The sequence below is a fragment of the Malus sylvestris genome, chromosome 4, assembly GCF_916048215.2.
Source record: "Malus sylvestris chromosome 4, drMalSylv7.2, whole genome shotgun sequence".
NCBI classification, from domain to species: domain Eukaryota; kingdom Viridiplantae; phylum Streptophyta; class Magnoliopsida; order Rosales; family Rosaceae; genus Malus; species Malus sylvestris.
Genome location: NC_062263.1, coordinates 6,193,882 through 6,218,259, shown reverse-complemented (window position 1 = coordinate 6,218,259; position 24,378 = coordinate 6,193,882). Strand labels below are relative to the sequence as shown.

The 24,378-nt window shown below is 37.6% G+C and overlaps 2 protein-coding genes across 2 annotated transcripts; both read left to right on the top strand.

The window, feature by feature from the left end:
* Positions 1 to 4,085: 4,085 nt before the first annotated feature.
* Positions 4,086 to 6,545, top strand: LOC126619750 (disease resistance protein Roq1-like). The gene is made up of 5 exons (XM_050288164.1): positions 4,086 to 4,674; positions 4,777 to 5,881; positions 5,982 to 6,257; positions 6,380 to 6,463; positions 6,522 to 6,545. Exons 1-5 carry the CDS (start codon positions 4,157 to 4,159, stop codon positions 6,543 to 6,545), a joined length of 2,007 nt encoding a protein of 668 aa, XP_050144121.1. The 5' UTR covers positions 4,086 to 4,156.
* Positions 6,546 to 6,562: 17 nt separating this feature from the next.
* On the top strand, positions 6,563 to 8,370 carry LOC126619748 (inactive disease resistance protein RPS4-like). The gene is made up of 2 exons (XM_050288162.1): positions 6,563 to 7,534; positions 7,807 to 8,370. Exons 1-2 carry the CDS (start codon positions 6,593 to 6,595, stop codon positions 8,368 to 8,370), a joined length of 1,506 nt encoding a protein of 501 aa, XP_050144119.1. The 5' UTR covers positions 6,563 to 6,592.
* Positions 8,371 to 24,378: the final 16,008 nt, after the last annotated feature.

Below are 24,378 nucleotides of genomic sequence, written 5' to 3'. Positions count from 1 at the left end.
TTTAATATATCTAACCTCGTGGAGAATCTTGAAGACCTTCTCATACTACTCTTGGAAGATCTCATTCTTCATCGCTATCTTGTTGTTCTGAGCTTCCAGCTCATCGACTTTAGCCTGAAGAGCAAACTTCTTTTGTTCCTTCTTTCGTTGCTTCACACCAGGTGCAAGAAGGGTGTCATTCGGTGTACGGTGGCTTCCTTCGCTCCCAATGTTGGAAAAGGATGCTTGGTCAAAAGAGAGTGTACGAATGGTGGAAACTAGCTTAACAAAGCTGAAAATAGTGGGAATAAGTGTCGTTCCCATAGACGGCGCCAAATGTTGATGCACAAAATCAATGAGGACTTTGGTACAATAGAAAGTGTTAAGTTTGTGACCTTCGTTAGATTGCTCCAATCACTAATGTGGATAAGTATGTAAATGGATAGGGACAGGGAAGCAAACACAAGATGTACGTGGTTCACCCAGATTGGCTACGTCCACTGAGTATAGGAGTTCTCATTAATTGTGAAGGGTTTACACAAGTACATAGGTTCAAGCTCTCCTTTAGTGAGTACTAGTGAATGATTTAGTACAAATGACATTAGGAAATATTGTGAGAGAATGATCTCTATTTATAGAAGAGAATTTCTAGTTTCATTCTGACATTGACACATGTCGTGTTGTGATTGGCTTCTGATGTTGACACGTGTTGCGCTATGATTGGCTTCTGATGTCGACACGTGTCGCGCTGTGATTGGCCTTCTGGTTGGAGGGAAACTCTTCTGGGTCCTTGATGGTATAACGTTGACTGGTGCTCAATAGTTTCGAGATTGGTCAAGTATGGTACAAACAACACCCTTTGAATATAATAATTTGTAATGACTCAACAAGAACAATACACCTCTAGCGTTAACTTTTGAGATTAGTGATACTAAAGAGATCCCATTTGGTAAACCGCATCTAAACACCTCTCTAATAGACATATAGTCCACTTCTATTAAAGAGGTAGTTTAGAAGTGATCTACTAAATGTAGTCCCCTTGCTTTTTCCTTTAGAGAAAGCAGCAGCAAGCCACCACCCATCTTCAATGATTGCCTTCCATCACCTTGATGTTTCTCTACATGTTTAAAAATGGTGGGGAAAAAAAAGTTACACCCTCTTAAAATTACTCATCAAATTATAAGGTATAGATGAGCAGTGGTTATGGCGGGAGAGTAACTGCAGTTATTTATTCATAACCATTTAAGCTCTTACCTCGTATAACCGTTTGTCTATTGCGTAATTGCATAAACGGGTATACACATACCCATAAGTGGAACGTTCTATCATCAAACACTCCGGTTAATGGATTCAAAATAGGTTGCTTAGTTGCTTTTTATTTGAGATATTTGCTTTCTTTATGGACTGTGGGAACTCAAATTGGTTATATTTGTCGTGAGAATTTTGCTACAGCATGAAGGAGTCGAAACATTTCTTATATATGACTGCACCAAAAGTATTAGCATAAGTCTCAGTTAAACTATTTGATGAGAATTGTGCACTGTTTTAAAAATCTTTGCCTAGCTCCATTTAGGCCCCACCTAGGGACTAAGCAGCTGGTCACAACCTCATGCCTAGGTGTTTGAGAATTAAGAAATGGCATCTACACTTGCTAAGGCGCCCGCCTAGACCGCTTAGGCACCCGCCTAAGTTGCAACTCATTTAGACAAAAAATAGATAATTTTCATTTTGCATTTGATTTTTTTCAATAAATTGCAAAAGACTTGTTGTAAACTTAAATGAACACATATTATATGTTTGTTCCGTATGTTTTCATATATATATATATATATATATATATATATATATATATATATCTGAAGCCTTTAAGGGAACGAATTCCCATTTTTCAAAAAAAATAGGGACACCTTCTTGACCATTAGATTTGGCTTTAATGAAATTATGTGGCCTGTGATTTAATCTCAACCACATAATTTCATTAAAGCCAAATCTAATGGTCAATAGGGTGTCCCCATTAATTTTTTTAAAGGGCCTGTATATAAATATCATTTTATTTTGTAGTTTATAATGAAATTGTTTATATTTTAAGTATAAACTGACACTTATTTACGTGAAATATAATAGATTTACATAAATCCACCCAGTCCGCCTAATCGCCTAGGCGCTAGGTCCCAGTCCATCGCCCAATTAGTGTCTAGCGTCTTTTACAACCTTGGAATTGTGAATCTTCTGATGATGGTTCTTGGTATACGGATGATGCTTGCAATTTTGTCTGCTTTATTCGAAAAATTTAAGAGTATGCTTCAACTTATACCTGGACTTTCATTCACGAACATGCACTTGTTACATGACTATTTAATTATTTTTGTTACTTAGAAAGACTCCTCACAACACGTCGAGCGTGAGCTCCTTTGAAATTTCATTCAAACTATACTTTAATTTCTCGAGAATTTTCACAACACATTGAGAGTGTGCTTTCCTGAAATTTCGTAACCATTAAGTCAAGTCTCATTTCACATGCTTTTAGTCATGAAGTTTTGTCCTCCCATATTTTTTCCAGTTCTTTGTTTTGGCTCCACATACAACTGTGTATTTATTTATTTAGAGTTGGTGAGATGCTTTAGTTCTCAATGATCAAATAATTAATCTTTTGTTTACGTTAACGTCTTGATAATGTAACTTAATATAATTAAATATTGTTTGATCATCCAAATAATTACCGAGAGAGAACAAAGACCATTGACGAAAGAGACCAAAATTATAAATTATAAAAAATTAAAAAATAAAACCTCTCTTCATCATCTGTTCCTACTTTGGTGTGAGTGATATTCTGCCCACAATTACCATTCCTCTCAGATTGTGAGGAACCACTTTGCAATGGCGTTGAGCACGCAAAGGGCATCTGCATCTCTTCTTTCAACTGAATCAGCTCCTCAATTTAAGTATGACGTGTTTTTGAGTTTCACTAAAGTGATAGTTTAGAAATTAAATCGACATTTCACCCTTTATATATGACTGCATCAAAAGTATCAGCACATGTCTCACCCTTTATATATGACTGCACCAAAAGTATCAGCACATGTCTCAGTTAAACTATTTGATGAGAATTGTGAATCTTCGGATGATGGTTCTTGGTATACGGATCATGCCTGCAATTTTGTCTGGTTTATTCAAAAAGTATTCGAGTATGCTTCAATATATATCCGGACTTCCATTCACGAATATGCACTTGTTACATGATTATTTAATTATTTTTGTTACTTCGAAAGATTTTTCCCAACGCATTAAGAGTGAGCTTCCTTGAAATTTTATTCAAACTATACTTCAGTTTCTCAAGAATTTTTGCAAGGCGTTGAGATTATGCTTTCCTGAAATTTCATAGCTATTAAGTTAAGTCTCATTTCACACGTTTTTAATTGTCAACTTTTGTCTTTTCATTATTTTTCCAGTTTTAATTGTCAACTTATGAAGTCAAGTCTCCTTTCACGTGCTGAGATGCTTTAATTCTCGGACAATGATTGTCTGCCCTCCTAGTTGTGGTGCCTTTCATGCCCTTCTATTTTGTGCGGTCACGGTTAAGCTACGTTAATATTTTATATTTTAATTATTTTTTGTCTTATTATCTCATTAAAAAATTAATATAAAATATTGACGTGGATTAACCGTGACCGCACAAAATAGGAGGGCATGGAAGGGCACCACAACTAAGAGGGCAGACAATCCAAGTCCTTAGTTCTCAATGATCAAATAGTTAATCTTTTGTTTACTTTAACGTAAAGAGATCATCTCGGGATTTCTTCCATCAAAGTCACTGGATCAAATGATCTGAGCCTTTCAAATTTCATCCAACAGCAAAAATTTATCACAATTTTTAAGGAATCAAAATAGATGAGTCGTTGGATGATATTTGAAATGCCTGGATCAAATGAGTCAATGATCTTGGTGGAAGAGATTTGGAGATGATCACTTTCCTCTTTTAATGTCTTGATAATGTAATATAATAATTAAATATTGTTTGATCATCCAAATAATTAAATAGAGAGAACGAAGACCATTGGCGAAAGAGACAAAAAAAAAAGAAAGATAAAACCTCTTTCATCATCCGTTCCTACTTTGGTGTGAGTGGTTTTCTGCTGACAATTACCATTCCTCTCAGATTGTGAGGAGTCACTTTGCAATGGCGTTGAGCACGCAAAGGGCCTCTGTATCTCTTCTTTCATCTGAATCAGCTCCTCAATGGAAGTACGACGTGTTTCTGAGTTTCAGAGGTGTAGACACCCGCAAGGGTTTTGTCTCCCATCTATACCACGAATTGTGCAAGTGCCAAGGAATTATGACTTTCATGGACGACCGAGAGCTTGCAGGTGGAACAAGTATTCCTCTGGAGCTCCCGAGTGCGATCAAAGAATCACATACTGCAATTGTTGTTCTCTCGCCAAACTATGCTTCTTCCAAATGGTGCTTGACTGAGCTTACAAACATTATTCAGTGCATGGAAGCCAGGAACTCAATTCTCCCAGTCTTTTATGGTGTGGATCCCTCTGACGTAGGAAATCAGAGGGGGAGATTTGCCGAAGCCTTCGCCAAGCATGAAGGAAAGTTGACTAGCACTGAAGACAAAATGAAGGTGACTCAGTGGAAAGCTGCTTTAAAAACAGTGTCGAAAATTTCTGGGTGGGATTTGAAGAATTTTAAGTAAGCAAGCATGAAAAACTTGCCCATGTCTTAATATAGTCATCCATATTTGATTGCTTACTTATGTTCTCTTTTTTGTTATTCTATTTTTCTTCTTTGCAGGTGTGAAAGAGAGCTGATTGATGACATCGCCAAATGTGTGTGGAGGAAGGTGCAAGCTACAATCACTTTGTCAGATTCCTCACAGAAGTTAGTCGGAATTGATTCCGCGCTCGAGCAACTATCTATGCTATTAGCTCTTGATGCAAATGATGTTCGCTTTATTGGGATAACTGGGATGGGTGGCATAGGCAAGACAACCCTTGCTAAGCTAGTTTTTGACAAAATCTTCCATCGTTTTGAAGTTCACTGTTTTCTTGCCAATGTTAGAGAGGTTTGTGCAAGAGATCATACTGTTGTTGGCCTTCAAAAACAACTTCTTTTCCCAATCTTGAAGGAAAAGATTGAAGAAATTTGGGATGAAGAGTGGGGAAGAATTTACAGTAAGAAGTGCTTGTGCAATAAGAAGGTTCTTCTCGTACTTGATGATGTGGATGAATTAAACCAACTAGAAGTACTGGCTGGGAATCAAAGTTGGTTTGGTATGGGGAGTAGAATTATCATTACAACAAGAAATGAAGGTCTGCTCGTCCAGAATGGTATAGCAACATCATATAAGGTTGAGGGATTGAATTATGGAGAAGCTCTTGAGCTCTTTAGCTTGAATGCCTTCAAAAAAGACCAACCCAAGGAAGACTTTTTGGAACTCTCTGAGCGTTTCCTAAACTATGCCAGAGGACTTCCATTAGTTCTTAAAGTTTTAGGGTCTTTTTTGTATACGAGAGGGCGAGATGCATGGAATAGTGAGTTGGATAATCTACATAAAATTCCCAATCAAACAATTTTTTATTCGCTCAAAGTTAGTTATGATGGACTCCGGTTGATGGAGAAGAGAATTTTCCTTGATGTTGCATGTTTCCACAAAGGGAAGTACACAAAGCAAGTAATTCAAGTACTAGACAATTCTTTTGGAATTTCTAGTTGTATTCTAATAGATTTGCTAATTGAGAGATCTCTTCTATACAATGATTACGGAAACATGATAGGGATGCATGATTTGATACAACAAATGGCATGGACAATTGTTCGTCAAGAGTCTGAAGAGCCTGGTCTACGTAGTAGGTTGTGGATTCCCAATGACATTTTTCATGTATTCATGACCAATACGGTAAGAAATTATGTAAATACCAAGTTCAAAAAAGGATATGATTTCTATTAACATAATATTAGTATGTGAAATTGACGTTTCCTACCTTCTTGGTTATTAGGGGACACGTGCTATTGAAGGCATAGTCTTACGGTTACCCGAATCAAAAGAGGTGCACTGGAATTCGGAAGCCTTCTCTAATATGCATGAACTGAGGTTTCTGGAATTCAATAATTTGATCATTTCTTCAGGTCCTAAATTTCTTCCATGTTCCTTGAGAATTATAAACTGGAGTTTCTATCCTTCCAAGTTTCTTCCAACCAGCTTTCACCCGCATTTGCTTACTCAACTTGCAATGCGAAAGAGCAAACTTGTTCGGCTTTGGAAGGGAAAATTGGTAAGAGTAATATTGAATAAATGCTATATAAATTATAAAATAATCATTTATTTATTATTTTGGATAAACTTTAAGGTTGTAAAAGCTAAGTATAGGATCTAAACCTTATCGGTGTTGTACAGGACTTGCCCAACTTGAAATATATCAATCTTGGCTTCTCCAAAAATTTGATCAGTACCCCAGATTTCAGTGGTGTTCCAAATCTTGTAGAGTTGAATCTTTTTGAATGTAAGAATTTAGTTGAGATACACCCCTCTATTGCAGTCCTTAAAAAACTTAAAGTTCTAGACCTTGCATGGTGTGAAAGCATTAGGAGCCTCCCAAGTGAGGTTGAAATGGATTCTTTGGAATCCTTATATCTTAGTGGCTGCTCAAATGTGAAAAAGATTCCAGAATTTGGGAAGCAGATGAAGAACTTATCCAAGCTTCGCTTAAGCGGGACTGCAATTGAGAAAATGCCATCATCAATTGAACATTTGGTTGGCCTTAAGGATTTGAATCTATTTAATTGCAAAAATCTCTTGAACCTTCCAGAGGCTATTTGTAATTTGAAGTCTCTTAGACGCCTCTATGTGGGAAAGTGCTCAAAAATCCACAAACTCCCAGGAGACATGGATCACTTAGAGGCTCTTGGATTGGAAGCCACTTTGACAGAGCCGCTTATGGGGATGAAAAATCTCAAACAACTACTATTATGCAGATCGTATGCTAAAGCAAGGGACAAGTGGGGCCTTCTCCGCATATTAGGACTTGGAAAGAGTGCTCCTGGTCCTCCTCCTTGTTGGGGTTTGATGTTTTCTTATCTAAATCGTTTATGCACTTTGAGGACCATAAATCTAACAGATTGTAAACTCTGTGAAGGGGATATCCCCGATGATATTGGCTGCTTATCCTTTTTGGAAAAATTGGATCTTGGTGAAAATAATTTCATCAGTCTACCTGAAAGCATTAGATGCCTTTCTAAGCTTTATTATCTTGGTCTGTCGAGCTGCAAAAGCCTTAAAAAATTGCCACCTCTTCCATCTAATGGCAAATTGCATGTAGATGTAGACGATTGTACTTCCTTACGAAGTTTGTCAGATACATCCAAGTTGAGCAGCAGATTCACCAATTTGTATGATTTTAGTTTCACTTGCCGGAATTGCATTGCATTGGTTCAAGATGAAGGCTGGACTAATACAATACTCTCAAGGATTCTAAAATTTGCCACTCAGAACAAGGTACTCTCTCTCTCTCTCTCTCTCTCTCTCTCACACATACATAAGTTGAAAATCAGAGTGTGCAACGAACAAGATTACAAAATAATAAAAATATTATTAAACAAACAAGAATACCGAAATGGCTACAAAATCTCAAGAGACTACATCGTGACTAACTTGTTTTCGACTAAATAACAAGTATGTTATTTATAATAAACTAATCATAATCCTAAAAGGTAAGAAATCAAAACCCTAATGCTAACGGGCTAAGCCTAAAAAACAAAACATTCAAATAAACCAAAATACTAATTTTTTCCAACAACATATATATAATAGTTCTTTGGTTACAGGATTATTACCGAAAGCCACAAGTTGTATTCCCTGGAATCGAAATTCCGGAGTGGTTCAGTAATCAAAGTGTGGGAGACTCAGTAAATATGGAGCTTCCTCCCGCATCATGTACCAACTGGCTGGGAATTGCCTTTTGTGTTGTTTTTCAAGTTCCTAAGGAAAACTTGGTCAATCCAGGTCCAGCTGCACATTTTTATCATATTAATTTAAAAATTGAGTTTTTATCAAAACCCTTGTACCCTATGATTTGTTCAAAGATGATAGGGTCTCTTGTGTCAGAACACCTTTGGGCATTTCAGTTGCCTCGTGAAATTTGTCATCAGGAACAGTTTTTATTTGAAACTTACTTTAGTTGTATTGGAGGGGTAAAAGTAAAAGCAGACTTGAATAAGGTGAAGAAGTGTGGGGCTCGTTTGGTATACAAGCAAGATTTGGAAGAACTCAACCAAACACTGAAAATTCTGAAACGAACACATGAATATCATGACGAGGCAGCTCCAAGTGGACCTAGAAGTGCTAGCTTTAACGACACAGAACAAATCAGCAAAAAGCATTGTTACTAGTTACCATCTTATAATAAATGCAAGCAACTCACTATTGATTTATCCGATCAGCTTAATGGTTACCGGAATTTGAGCCCCGAGGTTGAAAATGGTATCTGCCAAGTTAGCCCATATGTGGCTGGGCTCTGAGACGTCCCCTGGGTCTAGTTCGACAATGTCTAATGAAGCGAAGAAGCTTGGTGAATTTTTTGAACAATTAATTGAGACAGATACTTGTAGAGACAGGGACCATATCTGAATTGTTGTACTTGGTTGAATATCCAGTGTCTTTAGATAAATGAATGCTAATGATATTGCTCTAATTCTCACAATCTCAGAATTCATGTTAGTAAGTCACCATCTAACTCCCAGCCTTTATTCTTTCTTAATCTGCTTCTTCCTTTGTGCTTTACGATATCTTTTAGTCATACCTTTGTTAGATTCATCCAACGTCTGCAAATCCGGGATTTAGGCCGTACCAGTGATAAGTTTTCGGTAGATTTTGTTTCTGTGATCAGTAAACTCTCTCATGAACTTTTTATTTTGCACTAAGAATGGATGAATGAATTGTTGTGCTTGAGCACCAAATGGAACAAGTAAAATGAAAGAAATAACTCTCAATTTATTAAATGATTGAGATAAGAAATGTACAAAGAAGAATCTCACAAATTGGCTCACATAAATTATTTCTACATGAGCTCCTTTTATTACAAAACAAATGGTTTGCCTTCTAATACATAAAGCCATAAACAAGTTTGTGATGGAGAGAAAAACAAGGATAACCAATACAAAGTAATTGACCAATATTTATATCGAGCCACATGTCAACAATCTCCACCTTGGCGAGATTCGTAATCACAAATATATTCAGGCACATAGTATATGAGCTATGTTCACACAATGCTCAAACTTGGTAGGTCTGAGCACTTTAGTTAACATACCAGCTGGATTGTCCGCAGTTGGAACTTTCTGAAGAATAATCTTTCTTTTGGAAAAAAATCTCACGAATAAAATGAAACCGAACATCGATATGCTTTGTCCCCGAATGATAAACTTGGAATTTTGACAAGTGAATAGCAATTTGACTATCACAATGTAGCTCCACCTACTTCTGATAAATTCCTAGATTTTTTATCAGTCCATGTATCCAAATGGCCTCCTTTACAGCTTCTCCAATAGCCATATATTCAACCTCCGTTGTTGACAAAGCAACTGTGGATTGTAGTGTGGACCTCCAACTAACTGGCCCTTTGGCCATGGTAAATACGTAGCCAGTAGTCGATCTCTTTTTATCCAAATCTCCAGCACAGTCAGAATCAACATATTCAACCACAAAATTCTCAAAACTACTATCACTTCGCTGAAAACATAAGTCGACATCTCTAGTCCCATGTAGGTATCTTAGAATCCACTTAGTTGTTTGCCAATGTTCTTTTCCTGGATTGTGCATATAACAACTAACCAAACCAACAACATGAGCAATATCTGGTCGAGAACATACCATAGTATACATCAAGCCACCAACCAAATTAGAATATGGAATATTCTTCATCTGCAGCTTCTCTTCATTGTTTTTTAGAGATAACAAAGCGCTCAACTTAAAATGAAGAGCCATTAGAGTACTTACAGGTTTGGTGGCATCATTAATACAAAAACATTGAAGCAATTTACACAAATATTGCTTTTGTGTAAGATACACCAAGCTTTTTTCTCGGTTACGAGTAATTTCCATACCGAGTACCTTTTTCGCTTCACCAAGATCTTTCATCTCAAACTTGTTCTTCATCTGTGCTTTCAACTTTTCAATCTCCTTAACATTCTTCGATGCAAACATATCATCAACATACAATAATAAATAAATGAAAGATCCATCTTGCAACTTTTTGAAATAAACGTAATGATCATATTGACTTCTTAAATAGTGTTGACCTCTCATGAATTCGTCAAACTTCAAATACCACTGTCTTGGAGATTGCTTCAATCCATATAAAGACTTATTCAATTTACAAACCCATTTCTCTTTTCCAGTTACCTGATACCCATTAGGCTGAGACATGTAAATTTCTTCATCAAGATCTCCATGTAAGAAAGTTGTCTTAACACTAGTTCAAGATTAAATTGTGCAACAAAGGCTAACATAATACAAATAGATGAATGCTTCACAACATGAGAAAATACTTCATTATAATCAATACCTTCCTTTTGTGCATATCATTTTGCTACCACTCGTGCTTTGAATCTTATACTGTCTTCTCCTAGACGACCTTCTTTTTAGTATACCCCCACTTGCAGCCAATAGCTCTCTTGCTGGGAGGCAATTGAACTAACTCCCAAGTGTTGTTCTTCATAAGAGAATTCATTTCTTCATCCATAGCCTTACCCCACTCTGTATTTTCAGAGTTGTTCATAGCTTCTGTCACGCCCTGATCCCAACATACGTCTAGGATCGACACGTGACATCACCTAATACCTGTATCTATCATACCCCGCCTCTGGGATATGGGCAGAGCATAATTTGATAATCGAATCGCATAGTAATTTTTCGTATGCTTTATGGCTGCATCTAACCTCCTCGTTACATTGCCTACGTACCCTAAACAGGGATCAAGCCATTAATAGTTCGTCATGCACTATAATTGACATATGTCACAGTCCGTTTAAGCCGAAAGGCATAACATTTCTCAATCAATCAATAGAACTTGACAAGCATGAAATTACTAGACTCAGGGTTACATAACAAACCCACTTGAAAATCATGATTTCCCTTCCATCTTCTATATAAGTCATTATGTCGCAACATGATACCGCAATTAATAACATATATCATATCAAGGAACCGAAGAAGCACAATACAATTCTCTAGCCACATTAATTAACTAATTTTTCCAAAATAATAACAACTATAACCATATCTTCTAAATTCTTACAATTATGAAATCATAATTGAATCATAGAAAATCCTGAAAGAGTCACCCGAACGTCCAACAACTTTTCTAATTCAATTCACAAGATTCTCAAAACCATTGCTCACAAATATTCTAAAACTAAGGCTAGAGTGACACAGTTAAGCCAGACCTACATCTCTGAAGCTGATATCAAATCTAAGAAACCAACAAGTCAAGTGATGCAACTTTGGACCACTTAACGAAATCTAAACCAAGAAACGATTTCGGACCATCACTCAACGGAATCACTTGCACTATCAACTTCTCATGACCACTAACTATCTTATCATACAGGCATGAAAGTTATACATGATACTTCTCATAAGATTCTGGGTTCACATCGTCCTAAAAACAATCATACACATCATACTTATCATACATATCAAACCACATTTCATGAACGTTCCCAAGCTACAGTCGAATCACAATTAATAAACATAGATCGATGCTAAAAATAAAATAACACTTTAATAGAAAGCACATTTAATTAACAAGTATAACTCAATATGATGCCACTAATACATATATCGAGACACACATCAACCGAGAACGACACATCATCGTGATGAGCCAACTAAGTTCCATCGAGCCTCAACAACAAACTAGAGATAAACAACACTCTAGAGTATAGCACGTTGACTAAAACGCCAACCGTCGATAAGGTAGGTCCATTAAGATCAACAATCTAAGGTTATTCAAATTGGAAGATCTGCACATCGGATTTCAGATCCGTAAGTTCTCAAAGGTCTAACAACTGATAACTAAGGTGTTCACAAAATTGTTGTCGTCAATCATACAAACAAGTGGTGGTCCAATTTGATCACTATATCAAACAATTGAATTTCGGGAAACCGAGCTAGACATAGGTTTATAGGGCCACTAGAAGGTATGTAGTACTTAGACAACACTCGTGGACGGTCCCACGCACCACCACACGCGGTGGTAGCCAAGGTGGAGGATTTTGAAAACCTAAATTTTCAATATTAACTAAATGAGCTCAAATTTACGTGGTAGCTAGAGCTCAACAAGGGACACACTTTTCACAACTAGGCCGACGATAAATTCTAATCCGAAAATGTCCAAATTCACCGGAGAAAACTGGATTTCTAGGGTTCTAAACACCCAACACTAAAATGAATACGATAACATAAACCAAGCATATGAACTTGAAGATTATGAAGAGTAGATGAAGTTTCATACCTGTGACTAAGGCCAATTTGGCCGAGAAACACCTCAATTCACGACGAACCCGCCGGAACCCTAGAAATTGGATGTGCTTCAATTCGACCTCCTCGGTGTTTCGTCGCCCCTACAACTGATTGGTTCCAGGGCTCAAGGGGAGTCCAATGGTGGTGGAGATCGAAGGAAATCGTTTCCAAAATGGCGGATTGAAGACAAGGAATCCTTGCACCCACCGGTGCGAGTTTCACCAAATTCAACCCAAATTTTGTCCAATCTTGAATGAATATCGAAGGAGAAGGAGTGTGGTGGTGATTTCAGGTGATGATTGAGGAGGATAGGGGGTCTGTTCCCTTTTTTTTTTTCTTCTTCTCCTTTTCTCTCGCCACTCCCGTGGCTTTTTTTTTTTCCTTCTTTCTTTCAGCCACTCCCATGGCTTTTTCTTCTCTTTTCATTCTTTTTTTTGTTTTGGTTTTTTTTTAGCAACAACTTCAAACGTCTGTAACTATACCGTTATAATCCGGACTCGCAAACGGCTTTCGCCTATACATTTGTGATCTCAATATCTATTCAACAATACAATATAAATTGTGATCTTGAATGGTCTATGGATTTTAAATAATTAATTTTCCAAAAAATAATATAAAATCTCTATAATACCAATACGTAAATTATAATAATGAAATCCAGGAACGGGATTTCACAGCTTCCTTATAACTTTCTGGTATTTCTGCATTAATAATAGGAAGAGCATAAATAACATAATCACTATATTTTGCTAGTCTCTTTGTGTTTCTCTTGGCTTTGCTTGTAGCAATGCACTCTATAACTGGAGGATGTTGGGTATGAGTCTCTTCTTCATCCTGTGAAGAGACATCTTCATCTTCTTGACCTTCATTTACTTCTTATTCAATCTAAACAGGTAGTGGAGTAGTGGTAGCAATCTTTTCAAATTCCACCTCCTAAAAACTTCTCTTAGGAACTTGAGTTGTATCACTGCTTGTCTTTGAGTTGCTTTGTACCATAGAAGTTTCATCAAAAGTCACATCTCTGCTGATTACAAGTTTCTTCAAATCTGGACACCACAAACGGTAACCTTTGACACCACTGTTAAAGCCTACAAAAATAGCCTTCTTGGCTCTTGGATCAAGCTTACTTTGAGTCACATGGAAATAAACGGGACAACAAAAAATATGAAGAAAATTATAATCAAAAGCTCATTTTCCAATCCACTTCTCAATAGGTGTTTTACCTTCAATTACAGACGAAGTTAAACGATTGATAATGTGACAAGCATATGTAATTGCCTCTGCCCAAAATGCCTTACTTAAACCAGATTGAGCTAACATACATCTAACCTTTTCGAGTAACGTTCTGTTCAACCTTTCAGCAACTCCATTTTGTTGGGGAGTACCACGAACAGTGAAATGCCTTATTATACCTTATTCTCTACAAACTTTGAAAAATGGATCAGAGGTGTATTCACCACCATTATCTTACCTCAAAACTTTAATTTTCTTACCAGTTTGGTTTTCAACCATTTTCTTCCAGTTTAAGAAAATATTTAACACCTCATATTTGTGTTTCATTGTATAAACCCAAGCTCTTCTAGAGTAGTCATCAACAAAAGTTACAAACCAGTGCTTACCACTCAATGATGCAATCTTGGTAGGACCCCAAACATCTAAATGCACATAATCTAGGATTCCTTTAGTTTGATGCACATCAGTACCAAATTTAACTCTGGTTTGCTTACCCAAGACACAATGCTCACAGAAGTCGAGCTTGCGAGTTTTGGCTCCTTTCAACAGTCCCTGTTTCACAAAGGCTTGAAGAGCTTTTTCACCAACATGTCCAAGTTTCATATGCCATAACTTGGTATTATCAATATCTAGTTTTTCAGAAATTATGGCTGCACCACCTAAAACTGTTTTCCCCTGCAGGAAATATATATTCTACTTTTGGATTCCCTTCATCGTAACCAAAGCACCTTTAATAACTTTTAGAACACCATCTAATATATTTACATTAAACCCATTGATTTCCAAGGCACCTAAAGAAATTAAATTTTTCTTCAAAGCACGAACATACCACACATTAGACAACTCTCTAACGATGTCATCATGGTGTTTCAACTTAATTGTTCTTACTCCTTTTTATCACATGCATAATCATTACCCAATAAAACAGTTCCCGCCTTTACAACTTCTAGATTAGTAAACCAATCTCGATTTGGACACATATGATGAGAACAACCAGAATCCAAAATCCATACATCAGAATCACAAGCAGAAGTAACAGCCAAAGCATAATCAGATTCATCATCACTAAGTGCAACATTAGTATTGGTGTTTCTGTTATTCTTCTACAACTTAGGGCAATCCTTTATCCAATGTCCCTTTGTATGACAAAATGCACATTCATCTTTGTCTAATATTTTTCTATTTTATGAATTACCTCGTGGTCGAGACTGAGATCTTCTTCTGTTATTGAATCTCCGTCTTTCATTCATTTTGCCTCTAACAAACAAAGCATTTGATGTTGTATTCTGGACTTGTTTATCTTTATGTCTAACTTCATGGTTCATCAATGCATTAGACACATCTTCAAAATTTATGGTGTCTTTACCATAAATTAAAGTAGTAGCTAAATGATCATATGCCTCATGTAATGAATTTAACAAAATCAAGACTTTATCTTCATCCTTGACATCTTCATCTAAATTTAACAAATCAGCGATTAATTTGTTAAATGAATTGAGGTGTGTAACCATTTTCGTACCTTATTTGTATTGGAATCGGTATAACTGCTTTTTCAAATGAAGGCGATTTTCGATGCTCTTTGTCATGTACTTGTCCTCCAATTTTTGCCATAACGACTTAGCTGACGTTTCTCACATGACAAAATACTTTTGAGGTTTTGCAAGACATAAGCGAATTGTAGAGTAAGCCATTCGATTTAACTAGTTCCACTTAACTTCTTCCATATCCTCTAGCTTGTCTTCTAACATCAGATCCAAATCTTGTTGAACCAACACATCTTTAACCTCACATTGCCACATACCAAAGTTATTTGTTCCATCGAACTTTTCAACTTCAAACTTTGCGTTTTGAACTGTCGTATTTGCCAAACGCGTAGTGAGTGATTCCGGCAAAGGATGCACGCCTCCCGATTCCGATTGATCACCCATCTTCGTTAAGCAGGTTTCAAATATAAACTTTGATACGGATGAGCCTAATGGCTCTGATACCAATTGTTGTGCTTGAGCACCAAATGGAACAAATAAAATGAAAGAAATAATTCTCAATTTATTAACTGATTGAGATAACAAATATACAAAGAAGAATCTCACAATTTGGCTCACACATACTATTTCTACGTAAGCTCCTTTTATTACGAAACAAATGGTTTGCCTTCTAATACGTAAAGTCATAAATAAGTTTGTGATGGAGAGAAAAACAAGGATAACCAATACAAAGTAATTGACCAAGATTTATATCGAGCCACATGTCAACATGAATGAACTAGTGCAATTGTTAATGGTGTTAAGAGACAGATTTTATTGCGTTATAGACATAATCCAAAGGATTTGTATTTGTAACAACGTTTGTAGTTTACGGGGATGTACATGTATAAATCCCTTTGTTGGCAAGAAAAAATAATGTGTACAGAAAGTTTTATGCCCCATGATTTTTGGACCTTGTTTCACATTTGACTTTGAAATTTTTAATTTAGGTTTGAGCCTCCTACGCTTTCAATTAATGTCAATCTCCTTCCAAACATCAATTTTGGAAGAACAGGGTGATGGCATACCCTTGGTTTTCTTGGTGGCAGCAGAGGAAGAGGAGTTTCGCCTTTACGAATCCTAGCAGCTTCCTTCACCGTTGGCCTCTTCACATGGTTTAGGTGCACACAAGCAAGTCCAGTCATCAACATCCTCTCCATCTCTACCATATCAAACTTCCCTATCAACCTCAGATCAGCAACTTCAAGCAGTTTCTCCTTTTCCCACATGCTCCAAACCCAATCAACAACCACCGTTCCATCATCCTCCACCGACTTTCTTCATGTTGCCACCTCTAACACCACCACACAAAAGCTGTAAACATCAGTTTTAACTATTGGAACACCTAAATAAACGTACCAGAGCAACATATCCCATTGTTCCATCTGTTATAGTTGTTTATCTTGCAATGATGGAACTATGCTTATACACTCTGCTAGACCAGAACCCCCTAGTTTGGCGTTAAAATCTTCATCGAGCATTATGTTGCAAGTTTTAGCATATCCCTGAATTATTTGCATGTCACTCTTCGTGAAGATATGCAAGAGCAGAGCTGCAAAAGCGACTTCGAGAAATATGTTAGTCTTTACTTTCCATGATAGAAGAACTGCTGAGTTGAAGATTTTGCGCAGAAATTTGTTGAGGCTTCCGTTAGGCATGTACTCGTACACCAGGACTAACTCATTACCCTCTTAACAATAACCATGTATAGGGATGGGCAACGGTTATGGCATCGGGCAACCGCAGTTGATATGACAAACTAAAAGATTCCCCATGTCTTTGTAGTGCTCACGTGAGAAATTTTCTAATCCTTCATTCATTCCTTAATAGTTCGACCTCAATCTCTCCTCTTGAAAATCTCTCAGAGTTTTAGGATTAAGTTAGTATCGAAACTCGTTATCCATGAGATCAGAATTTAAGATCTTTCACTTACAAATGAAGAGGAATATCAATAAACCATAATATTAAGTGGTGGGTCCATTTGATTTTAAATAAAATTGAACCGTTGATCTTTCTTGATTGAATTCTTGACTTTGGGTTGAAGTTTTACTTCTTTTAATTTTTGCTAAAGCTTTATGGAAGTCATCTAAGCTTGTTTAACAAGGAACCACTACATTTTTTGTTCAAATGAAGTGTGTTTATACCATACTTAGGGCCTCCATATTCAGATCTCGTACAAATACTCGGGGAACTTAAATGTAATTATGTAATAAAGGAAGGGGCAAAGATGTAATAAGTAAGGAGCCCTTACTTTATAAAAGGACTCCTCACCCTCACAATTAAGGGAGGCCAATTCCAAGGCCTCTCACCCCCCATTAAAGCTCTCACTCTCAGAGCTCTCTCTCCCTCAGATAAATACATAATCAGTGTGGACGTAGCCCAAACTTTGGGGTGAACCACGATACATCTTGTGTTATTTACATTACTTGCAGATTCACAATCGGATTTACGTTGTTCCAAGACCTCTGGTTTTGTGCATCAACATTTGGCGCCGTCTGTGGGAAACGACACGAAAAGCTATGTCGTTTCTCTTTCATTTTTCCATCCTACCACCGTGAGACCTCACCACACTCCACCGTGAATCTGCAGAAACCCATAACCTCCCTCCTTGGGCTTTTCCAGAAAACCCCCACTTACTTTATCTCGTCCATCCTTCTTAATTTCTTTCTCTAAAAATTCCAGATTCAGAAAAACTCTCTTTCCCTTTCTATAGAGTTTTGGCCTTCGATTTTCATCTGCTTTTTCATCTCCAGACTCGACTCACTGAGTCTCACTCCTTCCAATGAGATAAGCAGCAGCCGCAGAAGCATAAACTAAAGGGTTGCACCTGCAGGAATCGCACAACCAAGAGATCTGCGATGCTTGCAACCAAAGTTGCAGGCCATACCTTGAGCATTCAGGAATCAACTACTTCAAAGATCAACCGGAAAAAGGATGAACTAGACACCTACAGAAGTGAAAAATTCACAAATGGTGTCCCCTAAACTTCCGATCTTGACCAATCTACATTAAGGGTAGGTGTCACAAATCCAGAACAAAGAAGAGATGTCGACACACAAAATTGAAGATCCATGTTCATAGATCCGAGAGAACGAAAGTATCATGGATCTGTGTTTATACATGGATGCGTACAAAGATTCCAAACCCAAGTGCAACTGGACAAAATGCCGCTCCTTTGTTGAAAATCCCAGATCCATTGATCTGGAAGCACATGAGCAGCGGTGGGGAGACTAGGGTTTCAATCCCAGACAATGTAAAGCTCACGATCCAGAACATAAGGGATATGACCGAGAAGCAGCATAGCGACGATGAAATCTACGCCATGCTCAGGGATTGCTCTATGGATCCCAACGAGACCATGTAAAAGCTCCTGTATTTAGATATCTTTCATGAGGTCAAAAGCAGAAAAGATCGGAGAAAGGAGAACTCGAAGGGCAGATCATCTGAAGATTATAAAATGCCACTAGGCACACATAATCGAGTTTCTAGGGGTAGTGGCCAAGGGAATTATTCTTCTAACTTTTTTCTGATGCTAGTGGTGGGAGGAATTATTCTGCTCGGAGGGAAAATGGGGCCAACAACTTTTGCAAATAGAGGTCCCATGTCCTCTCCTGTTAAGCCAGTTCAGAAAACAAAAAATATTGTTGCAGCTCCAGGCACAAAAGCTTCAACTAGTGCACCAAATGGGCTAAAGAACTTACGAAATGGGTGCTCTCTACAAGCCGGCCCTCCTCTCGCAAGACCTCCAGAGGCGTAGTCGCCATGGCCGGCATCGGAAAGTTTTTTGTTGATGTCTTTCACCATGGCCTCCATAAGAAAGCTAGTCGATGATTTGAAGAGCGCAAAATTGGAAGCGGATGTTGATATTGTTGTAGCACCACCATTTCTTTACTTAGATCAAGTGAAGAGCTCAGTAACAGATCGTATTGAATTATCTGGTCAAAGTTCTAGGGTTGGAAAAGGTGGGGCTTTCACGGGATAAATCAGTTTTGAAAGTTGCAGAGAAGGCGAGAGATTGATCGTTGATTTTGGAAAGTGAAGAGTGATTAATCTCTACCTGTGATTGCTACGATGTCGTACACTAGAAGGTCAAGGTATTCCTACTCTCCATCCCCGAAGTGATACAGTGGTTCCCTTTCGAGGTCTGTTTCAAGGTCGAGATACAGGTCAAGAAGTTCGTCTGTGGAGAACCCGGGGAACAATTTGTATGTTACTGGATTGTCGTTGTCAGCTATGCATCTCTCTCTCCTCCGTCGACTGACCTCTCTCCAATCGCACCATCCAAAGCCATCACCACCAACATCCGCATCGGTCGCAGCGCAAGTCCCGGACCCGTTCTGCAAAATTCTTGTCGGTGATGGTGTTTTCATGCATTTGAAATCATTTTCTAATTTCTGAGAAAGCAAAAGGAGAAAGCCATGTGCTCACGGTTTTGAAATCATTTTCTGATTTCTGAGAAAGCAAAAGGAGAAAGCCATGTTGAATCATTTTTTGAGAAAGGGAAAAGAGAACGCAAAAAACAAAAGCAGAAAAGAAAAGAGAAAGCAATAGTGAGGAATAAACACCCCACCAGAATGATGTGATTTACTTTTCTTATTTCTGAATGATGTAAATTATTTTTGTTATCTTTCGGAGATATCTGTATAAACCCCATCAGAGGGTAAAAAAAAAAAAAACTGCAAGCCCAAAATAATGGGCTGCAATGTCATGTGGAAGGCGAAGGCCCATATGCCCAAAAAAGTCAGGCCCTCTATTATCATCAACCAGGTGATCAAAAGTACGCCCAGTACTCCACAATTATTCGGCAAACTACCGCTATTACGACCAACCAGGTGATGAAATGTATAACCCGTACTCTAATATCATTTGGCAACTAGCCATTCATGCCACCAACCAGGTGATGAAATGTACGACCCGTACTCTCCTTCATGCCACCAACCAGGTGATCAAAAGTACACCCAGTACTCCAAATTATACATGAGCATTACTCATGTCATTCATACATAAACATTCATAAGCATCACTCATGACAATCATACATAAACATTCATGACCATCATTCATGTCAACATTCATGAGCATCACTCATGTTAACATTCATGAGCATCACTCATGACAACATCCATGAACATCACTCATGTCAATTAACATAAACATTCATGAGCATCACTCATGTCAATAAGCTTCAAAAGCTTCATTTACAAAGCTCTAGCTTTAAAAGCTTCATTTACAAAAGCTCCAGCTTCGAAAGCTTCATTTACAGAGCTCTAGCTTCAAAAGCTTCACTTGCAAAGCTTCACCTACAAAGCTTCAGTGCAAGGTATACAAATATCGCCTCTGAACAACCGCCATTTCGGCCCATACATGGATTCAATTTGAAGTCTCCAGCCAACAGACTCTATTGACCGAAGACTTGGGGGACTACATTATGTACCATATATTGGGCCTTAATTGGGCCTCATGAAAAATACTTGGGGGACTTAGCCCATTATTCATGTACTGAGGAGGAAGCCCTTATTTTATAAAAATGACTCCCTCACCTTCGTTAGAGAGCATCGCCGCCAGCTAAGCAACCGTCTCACAGCGAGCATCACTCCTAACCCATCATTTATGTATTGAGGAGCGAGCCCTTATTCTATAAAAGGAACTCCCTCACCTCCAACGCCACAAGCAGAGCAACCTCACAACATATGCTACTTCTGGTTGAGCATCATTTCAGATTGGGCACCGCCTTATATCGAGTATCAGTCCTAGACGACATACAGTTACTTCGGCCCACACGTGGACTGAATTTCAAGTCTCCAGCCAAAAGACTCTCTTGACTAAAGACTCTCTTGACTAAAGACTTGGGGGACTACTGTTTATATCATACTTAGGGCATCCGTATTCAGATCTCGTACAAATACTCGGGGAACTTAAATGTAATTATGTAATAAAGGAAGGGGCAAAGATGTAATAAGTGAGGAGCCCTTACTCTATAAAGGGACTCCTCACCCTCACAATTAAGGGAGGCCAATTCCAAGGCCTCTCACCCCCCATTAAAGCTCTCACTCTCAGAGCTCTCTCTCCCTCAGATAAATACATAATCAGTGTGGACGTAGCCCAAACCTTGGGATGAACCACGATACATCTTGTGTTATTTACATTACTTGCAGATTCACAGTCGGATTTACGTTGTTCCAAGACCTCCGGTTTTGTGCATCAACAAAGTGAAAAAGTAATACTTATAAATTTTGACAAAATAAGAGAGAAGGCAGGAAAAGTAAACAGCAACATAAACGAAAACCTGCTGCTCAACATTGCCATGATCAAATGATCTAACTTGGACAAATGTTCCCTTGCAGCTTGATATTTGATGTCATAAGGTCCAACCTAATACTCATTTCGGATATTCCCACCCATTCCCTCACTGTCTTGGTTGGAGAGAATGCTCTTCCCTCCTCTTTGTCTAGTTGGTCCTGCGAAGTCATCCGCTTTCAGTGAATGAGTTGGGTTCCTACGATTGGAATCAGGATATTTAACTCAGAATAAGAAGAGAAAACCACGTTGGAAGGGACTCATTTCATCGTGTTACATACCGGTATTGTATAGACTCTTTTAATTTGATTTCATGTTTGCAGTGAGATCTCCATTACTCGTCTTAGTTCTTCGCAGAAACAAGGGAAAAGGCTTTTCCAAGACAGTCACATTGATACCGTTTGTTCCAAACATCTGGAGTGGCCGGAAGTTGAGCAATTTTCTTGGTGATGCTCATGTCTTCTGGAAGAACAGAAGCGAACACAGTGGTCTTTTTTCCACACTGAGTGATTCGCAAGGCTTATAAAAACTCCTGGACCAGAACCAATCCACGCTACCGAAGTAACCGAACCCCTTCCTATTGTTGGGCAAACTTCAGGCTGAATCTTCTTGCATGTGGCTCCTTGGCAGTTGGGCTTCTAGTGTTCCTTGAACCAGTGCAAATGGAGGACCAAAGGAGCTTAACCTTTAGTTTTGTATCATGAAAGGCATGTGGCACAAACCATATGGAGAAACTTAGTACTACGCCACCACTACATAACCTGTAAGTACCTAGATTAGGGTTTAGGATTTAGTCGTGACTCATGAGATCTAATCCAATGGTCATAACTAAAAATTATGTATTGTCATGATTTAATAGTATGGTCTAGTATAATTCAATTTTACTTGTAAGTAAAATATTTTGGATTCGAATATCGTTGATGACGAGCTCACAACCAATTTATTCTCTCATCTATAGTGTAAATATACATTGTATAAAATAAAAAATTTAAAAAAAAAAAAAATATATATATATATATATATATATATTTAACTGTAATCTTAATACGATTTTACAATAATTTCTAAGGAAAACTAATGAAAAGGGTTTCAATACTTTGATTTTTAATCAAAAACCTTGAAATAACTTTATTTAATGGTTAGGACAAAACACAATATCAAATCAGCCCAATAAAGACTGACCCAAACAAATAATTTATTGAGCTTCCAATTTTACCCTACCGTCAGTATTGGCCATTTATGTTCTCCGTTTCCATCACGGGTGTTCTTCTCATCTAGAGATCGTCTCCTCTCTCCCCCTGCCTGCACTCCTCCTCCTCCTCCATGTCCGACATGACGTCATCTCAGTACCTCATAAACCCACCGTCCCTACAACCACAAAAGCCATCCATGTCTTCCGAAGCGCTCGCATCCACCATCTCCGGCAACCTCAAGATCAAACTCAATTTCTTGATATCCACAAGCTTTCACCTGTCGATGATGGCGTTGTATTTCAGATCCCGCAGGATGCTATATTGCTATATGGACGGGTGGACGGATCCATGGATGAACTAGAACCACGTTTCGAGAAGACCTCGTTAGGTTTAAGAGCACAGCTTGTTTTAGTGATTATTATTATTTCTCTTATATATGTCAGTCCACCATCAATATCTAAAGTTCATCAATCTTTCCTATGGCCACCAAAATTAATTGAAAATTCAGAAAACCTTATCAGCTTTGCCTTTGGTCGTGAACTGCTATCTCAAAATTGCCAAGAGCTCTTTGTGTGCGGCATGGCTCTGCATTTTGTTTTTTATTTTTTTTCTCTCTATTTGCGGCCTTTCAAGTTATCGAAATCGAAGTTTTGAGTTTACATGCATTAGTGTGACAAAGCATTTGCTTGATTTTATATATTCTATCAAGCTTGAGTGAAACTTTAACCAAATAAATATTATTCTTGAAGCTTTGGTTTGGATATTTCTTATCATTTCGAGTTTAGACCTTCAGTTAACTTCGGTTCGTCTTGCTAATGTCATTGCGTTTAGTAGTATTCTTTTTTATTTGTAAGTGAAAATTACGTGCAACAAATATATTATTTTAAAGGTCACAATGGTGCGATAGATAAAATTATCATGTGTTTATATAATACAATTTGTCCATTATGTATTTATCAGGTGGTGTCACCAATTACAAGATAGTTTCCTCGACTCTTATAATGTTTTGGTTGTGAAATTTTTGTTTTTGGTTGTTTGAAGTTTTTTATTGAAGTTGCCAAGAGAGGAGATTCATGTTATATAAACTTTGATTTTTATGTGCATACATTTTATATTGATAGTACCAATATTCAGTTTCAGAAATAGTATATTACTCGAGTTCAGTTTCATAAATAGTCGGTTTCATAAATAGTATAATACCCCTATTTCGTTTCAGAAGTATAGTACCCGCAGTCAGTTTCATAAATAGTGCGGTACATGTGTTCAGTTTCATAAATAGTGTGTGTGGTACTCATGCTCAGTTTCATAAATAGTGTAATATTCATGTTCAGTTTCAAAAAAAATGAACTACCCGCGTTCAATTAAGAAATAGTCAGTTTCAAAAATAGTGTAGTACTCGTGTTCAGTTTCATAAATAGTGTAGTTTTGTTTCAGTTTCAAAAATAGTGTAATACTCGTTTTCATTTTCAGAAATAGTTAGTGTTCTGTTTAAGAAATAATGACTGGTAGTAACTTTTTTAAAGCCATAACAATCTCAAACTGACTCTTTATAAATAACTTAAATGAAATTTATATTAATCTTACTTTGATTCTATTATTTCAATAAGCATTTCAACACGATTTTGATATG

What these genes read in the sequence shown, in the direction of transcription:
- LOC126619750 (XM_050288164.1), top strand. Translation starts at nt 4,157, where the DNA reads ATGGCGTTGAGCACGCAAAGGGCCTCTGTATCTCTTCTTTCATCTGAA. An exon ending in TGGGATTTGAAGAATTTTAA is followed by an intron (nt 4,675 to 4,776) that starts GTAAGCAAGCAT and finishes TCTTCTTTGCAG; the next exon opens with GTGTGAAAGAGAGCTGATTG. An exon ending in ATGTATTCATGACCAATACG is followed by an intron (nt 5,882 to 5,981) that starts GTAAGAAATTAT and finishes CTTGGTTATTAG; the next exon opens with GGGACACGTGCTATTGAAGG.
- LOC126619748 (XM_050288162.1), top strand. Translation starts at nt 6,593, where the DNA reads ATGGATTCTTTGGAATCCTTATATCTTAGTGGCTGCTCAAATGTGAAA. An exon ending in TACATAAGTTGAAAATCAGA is followed by an intron (nt 7,535 to 7,806) that starts GTGTGCAACGAA and finishes CTTTGGTTACAG; the next exon opens with GATTATTACCGAAAGCCACA.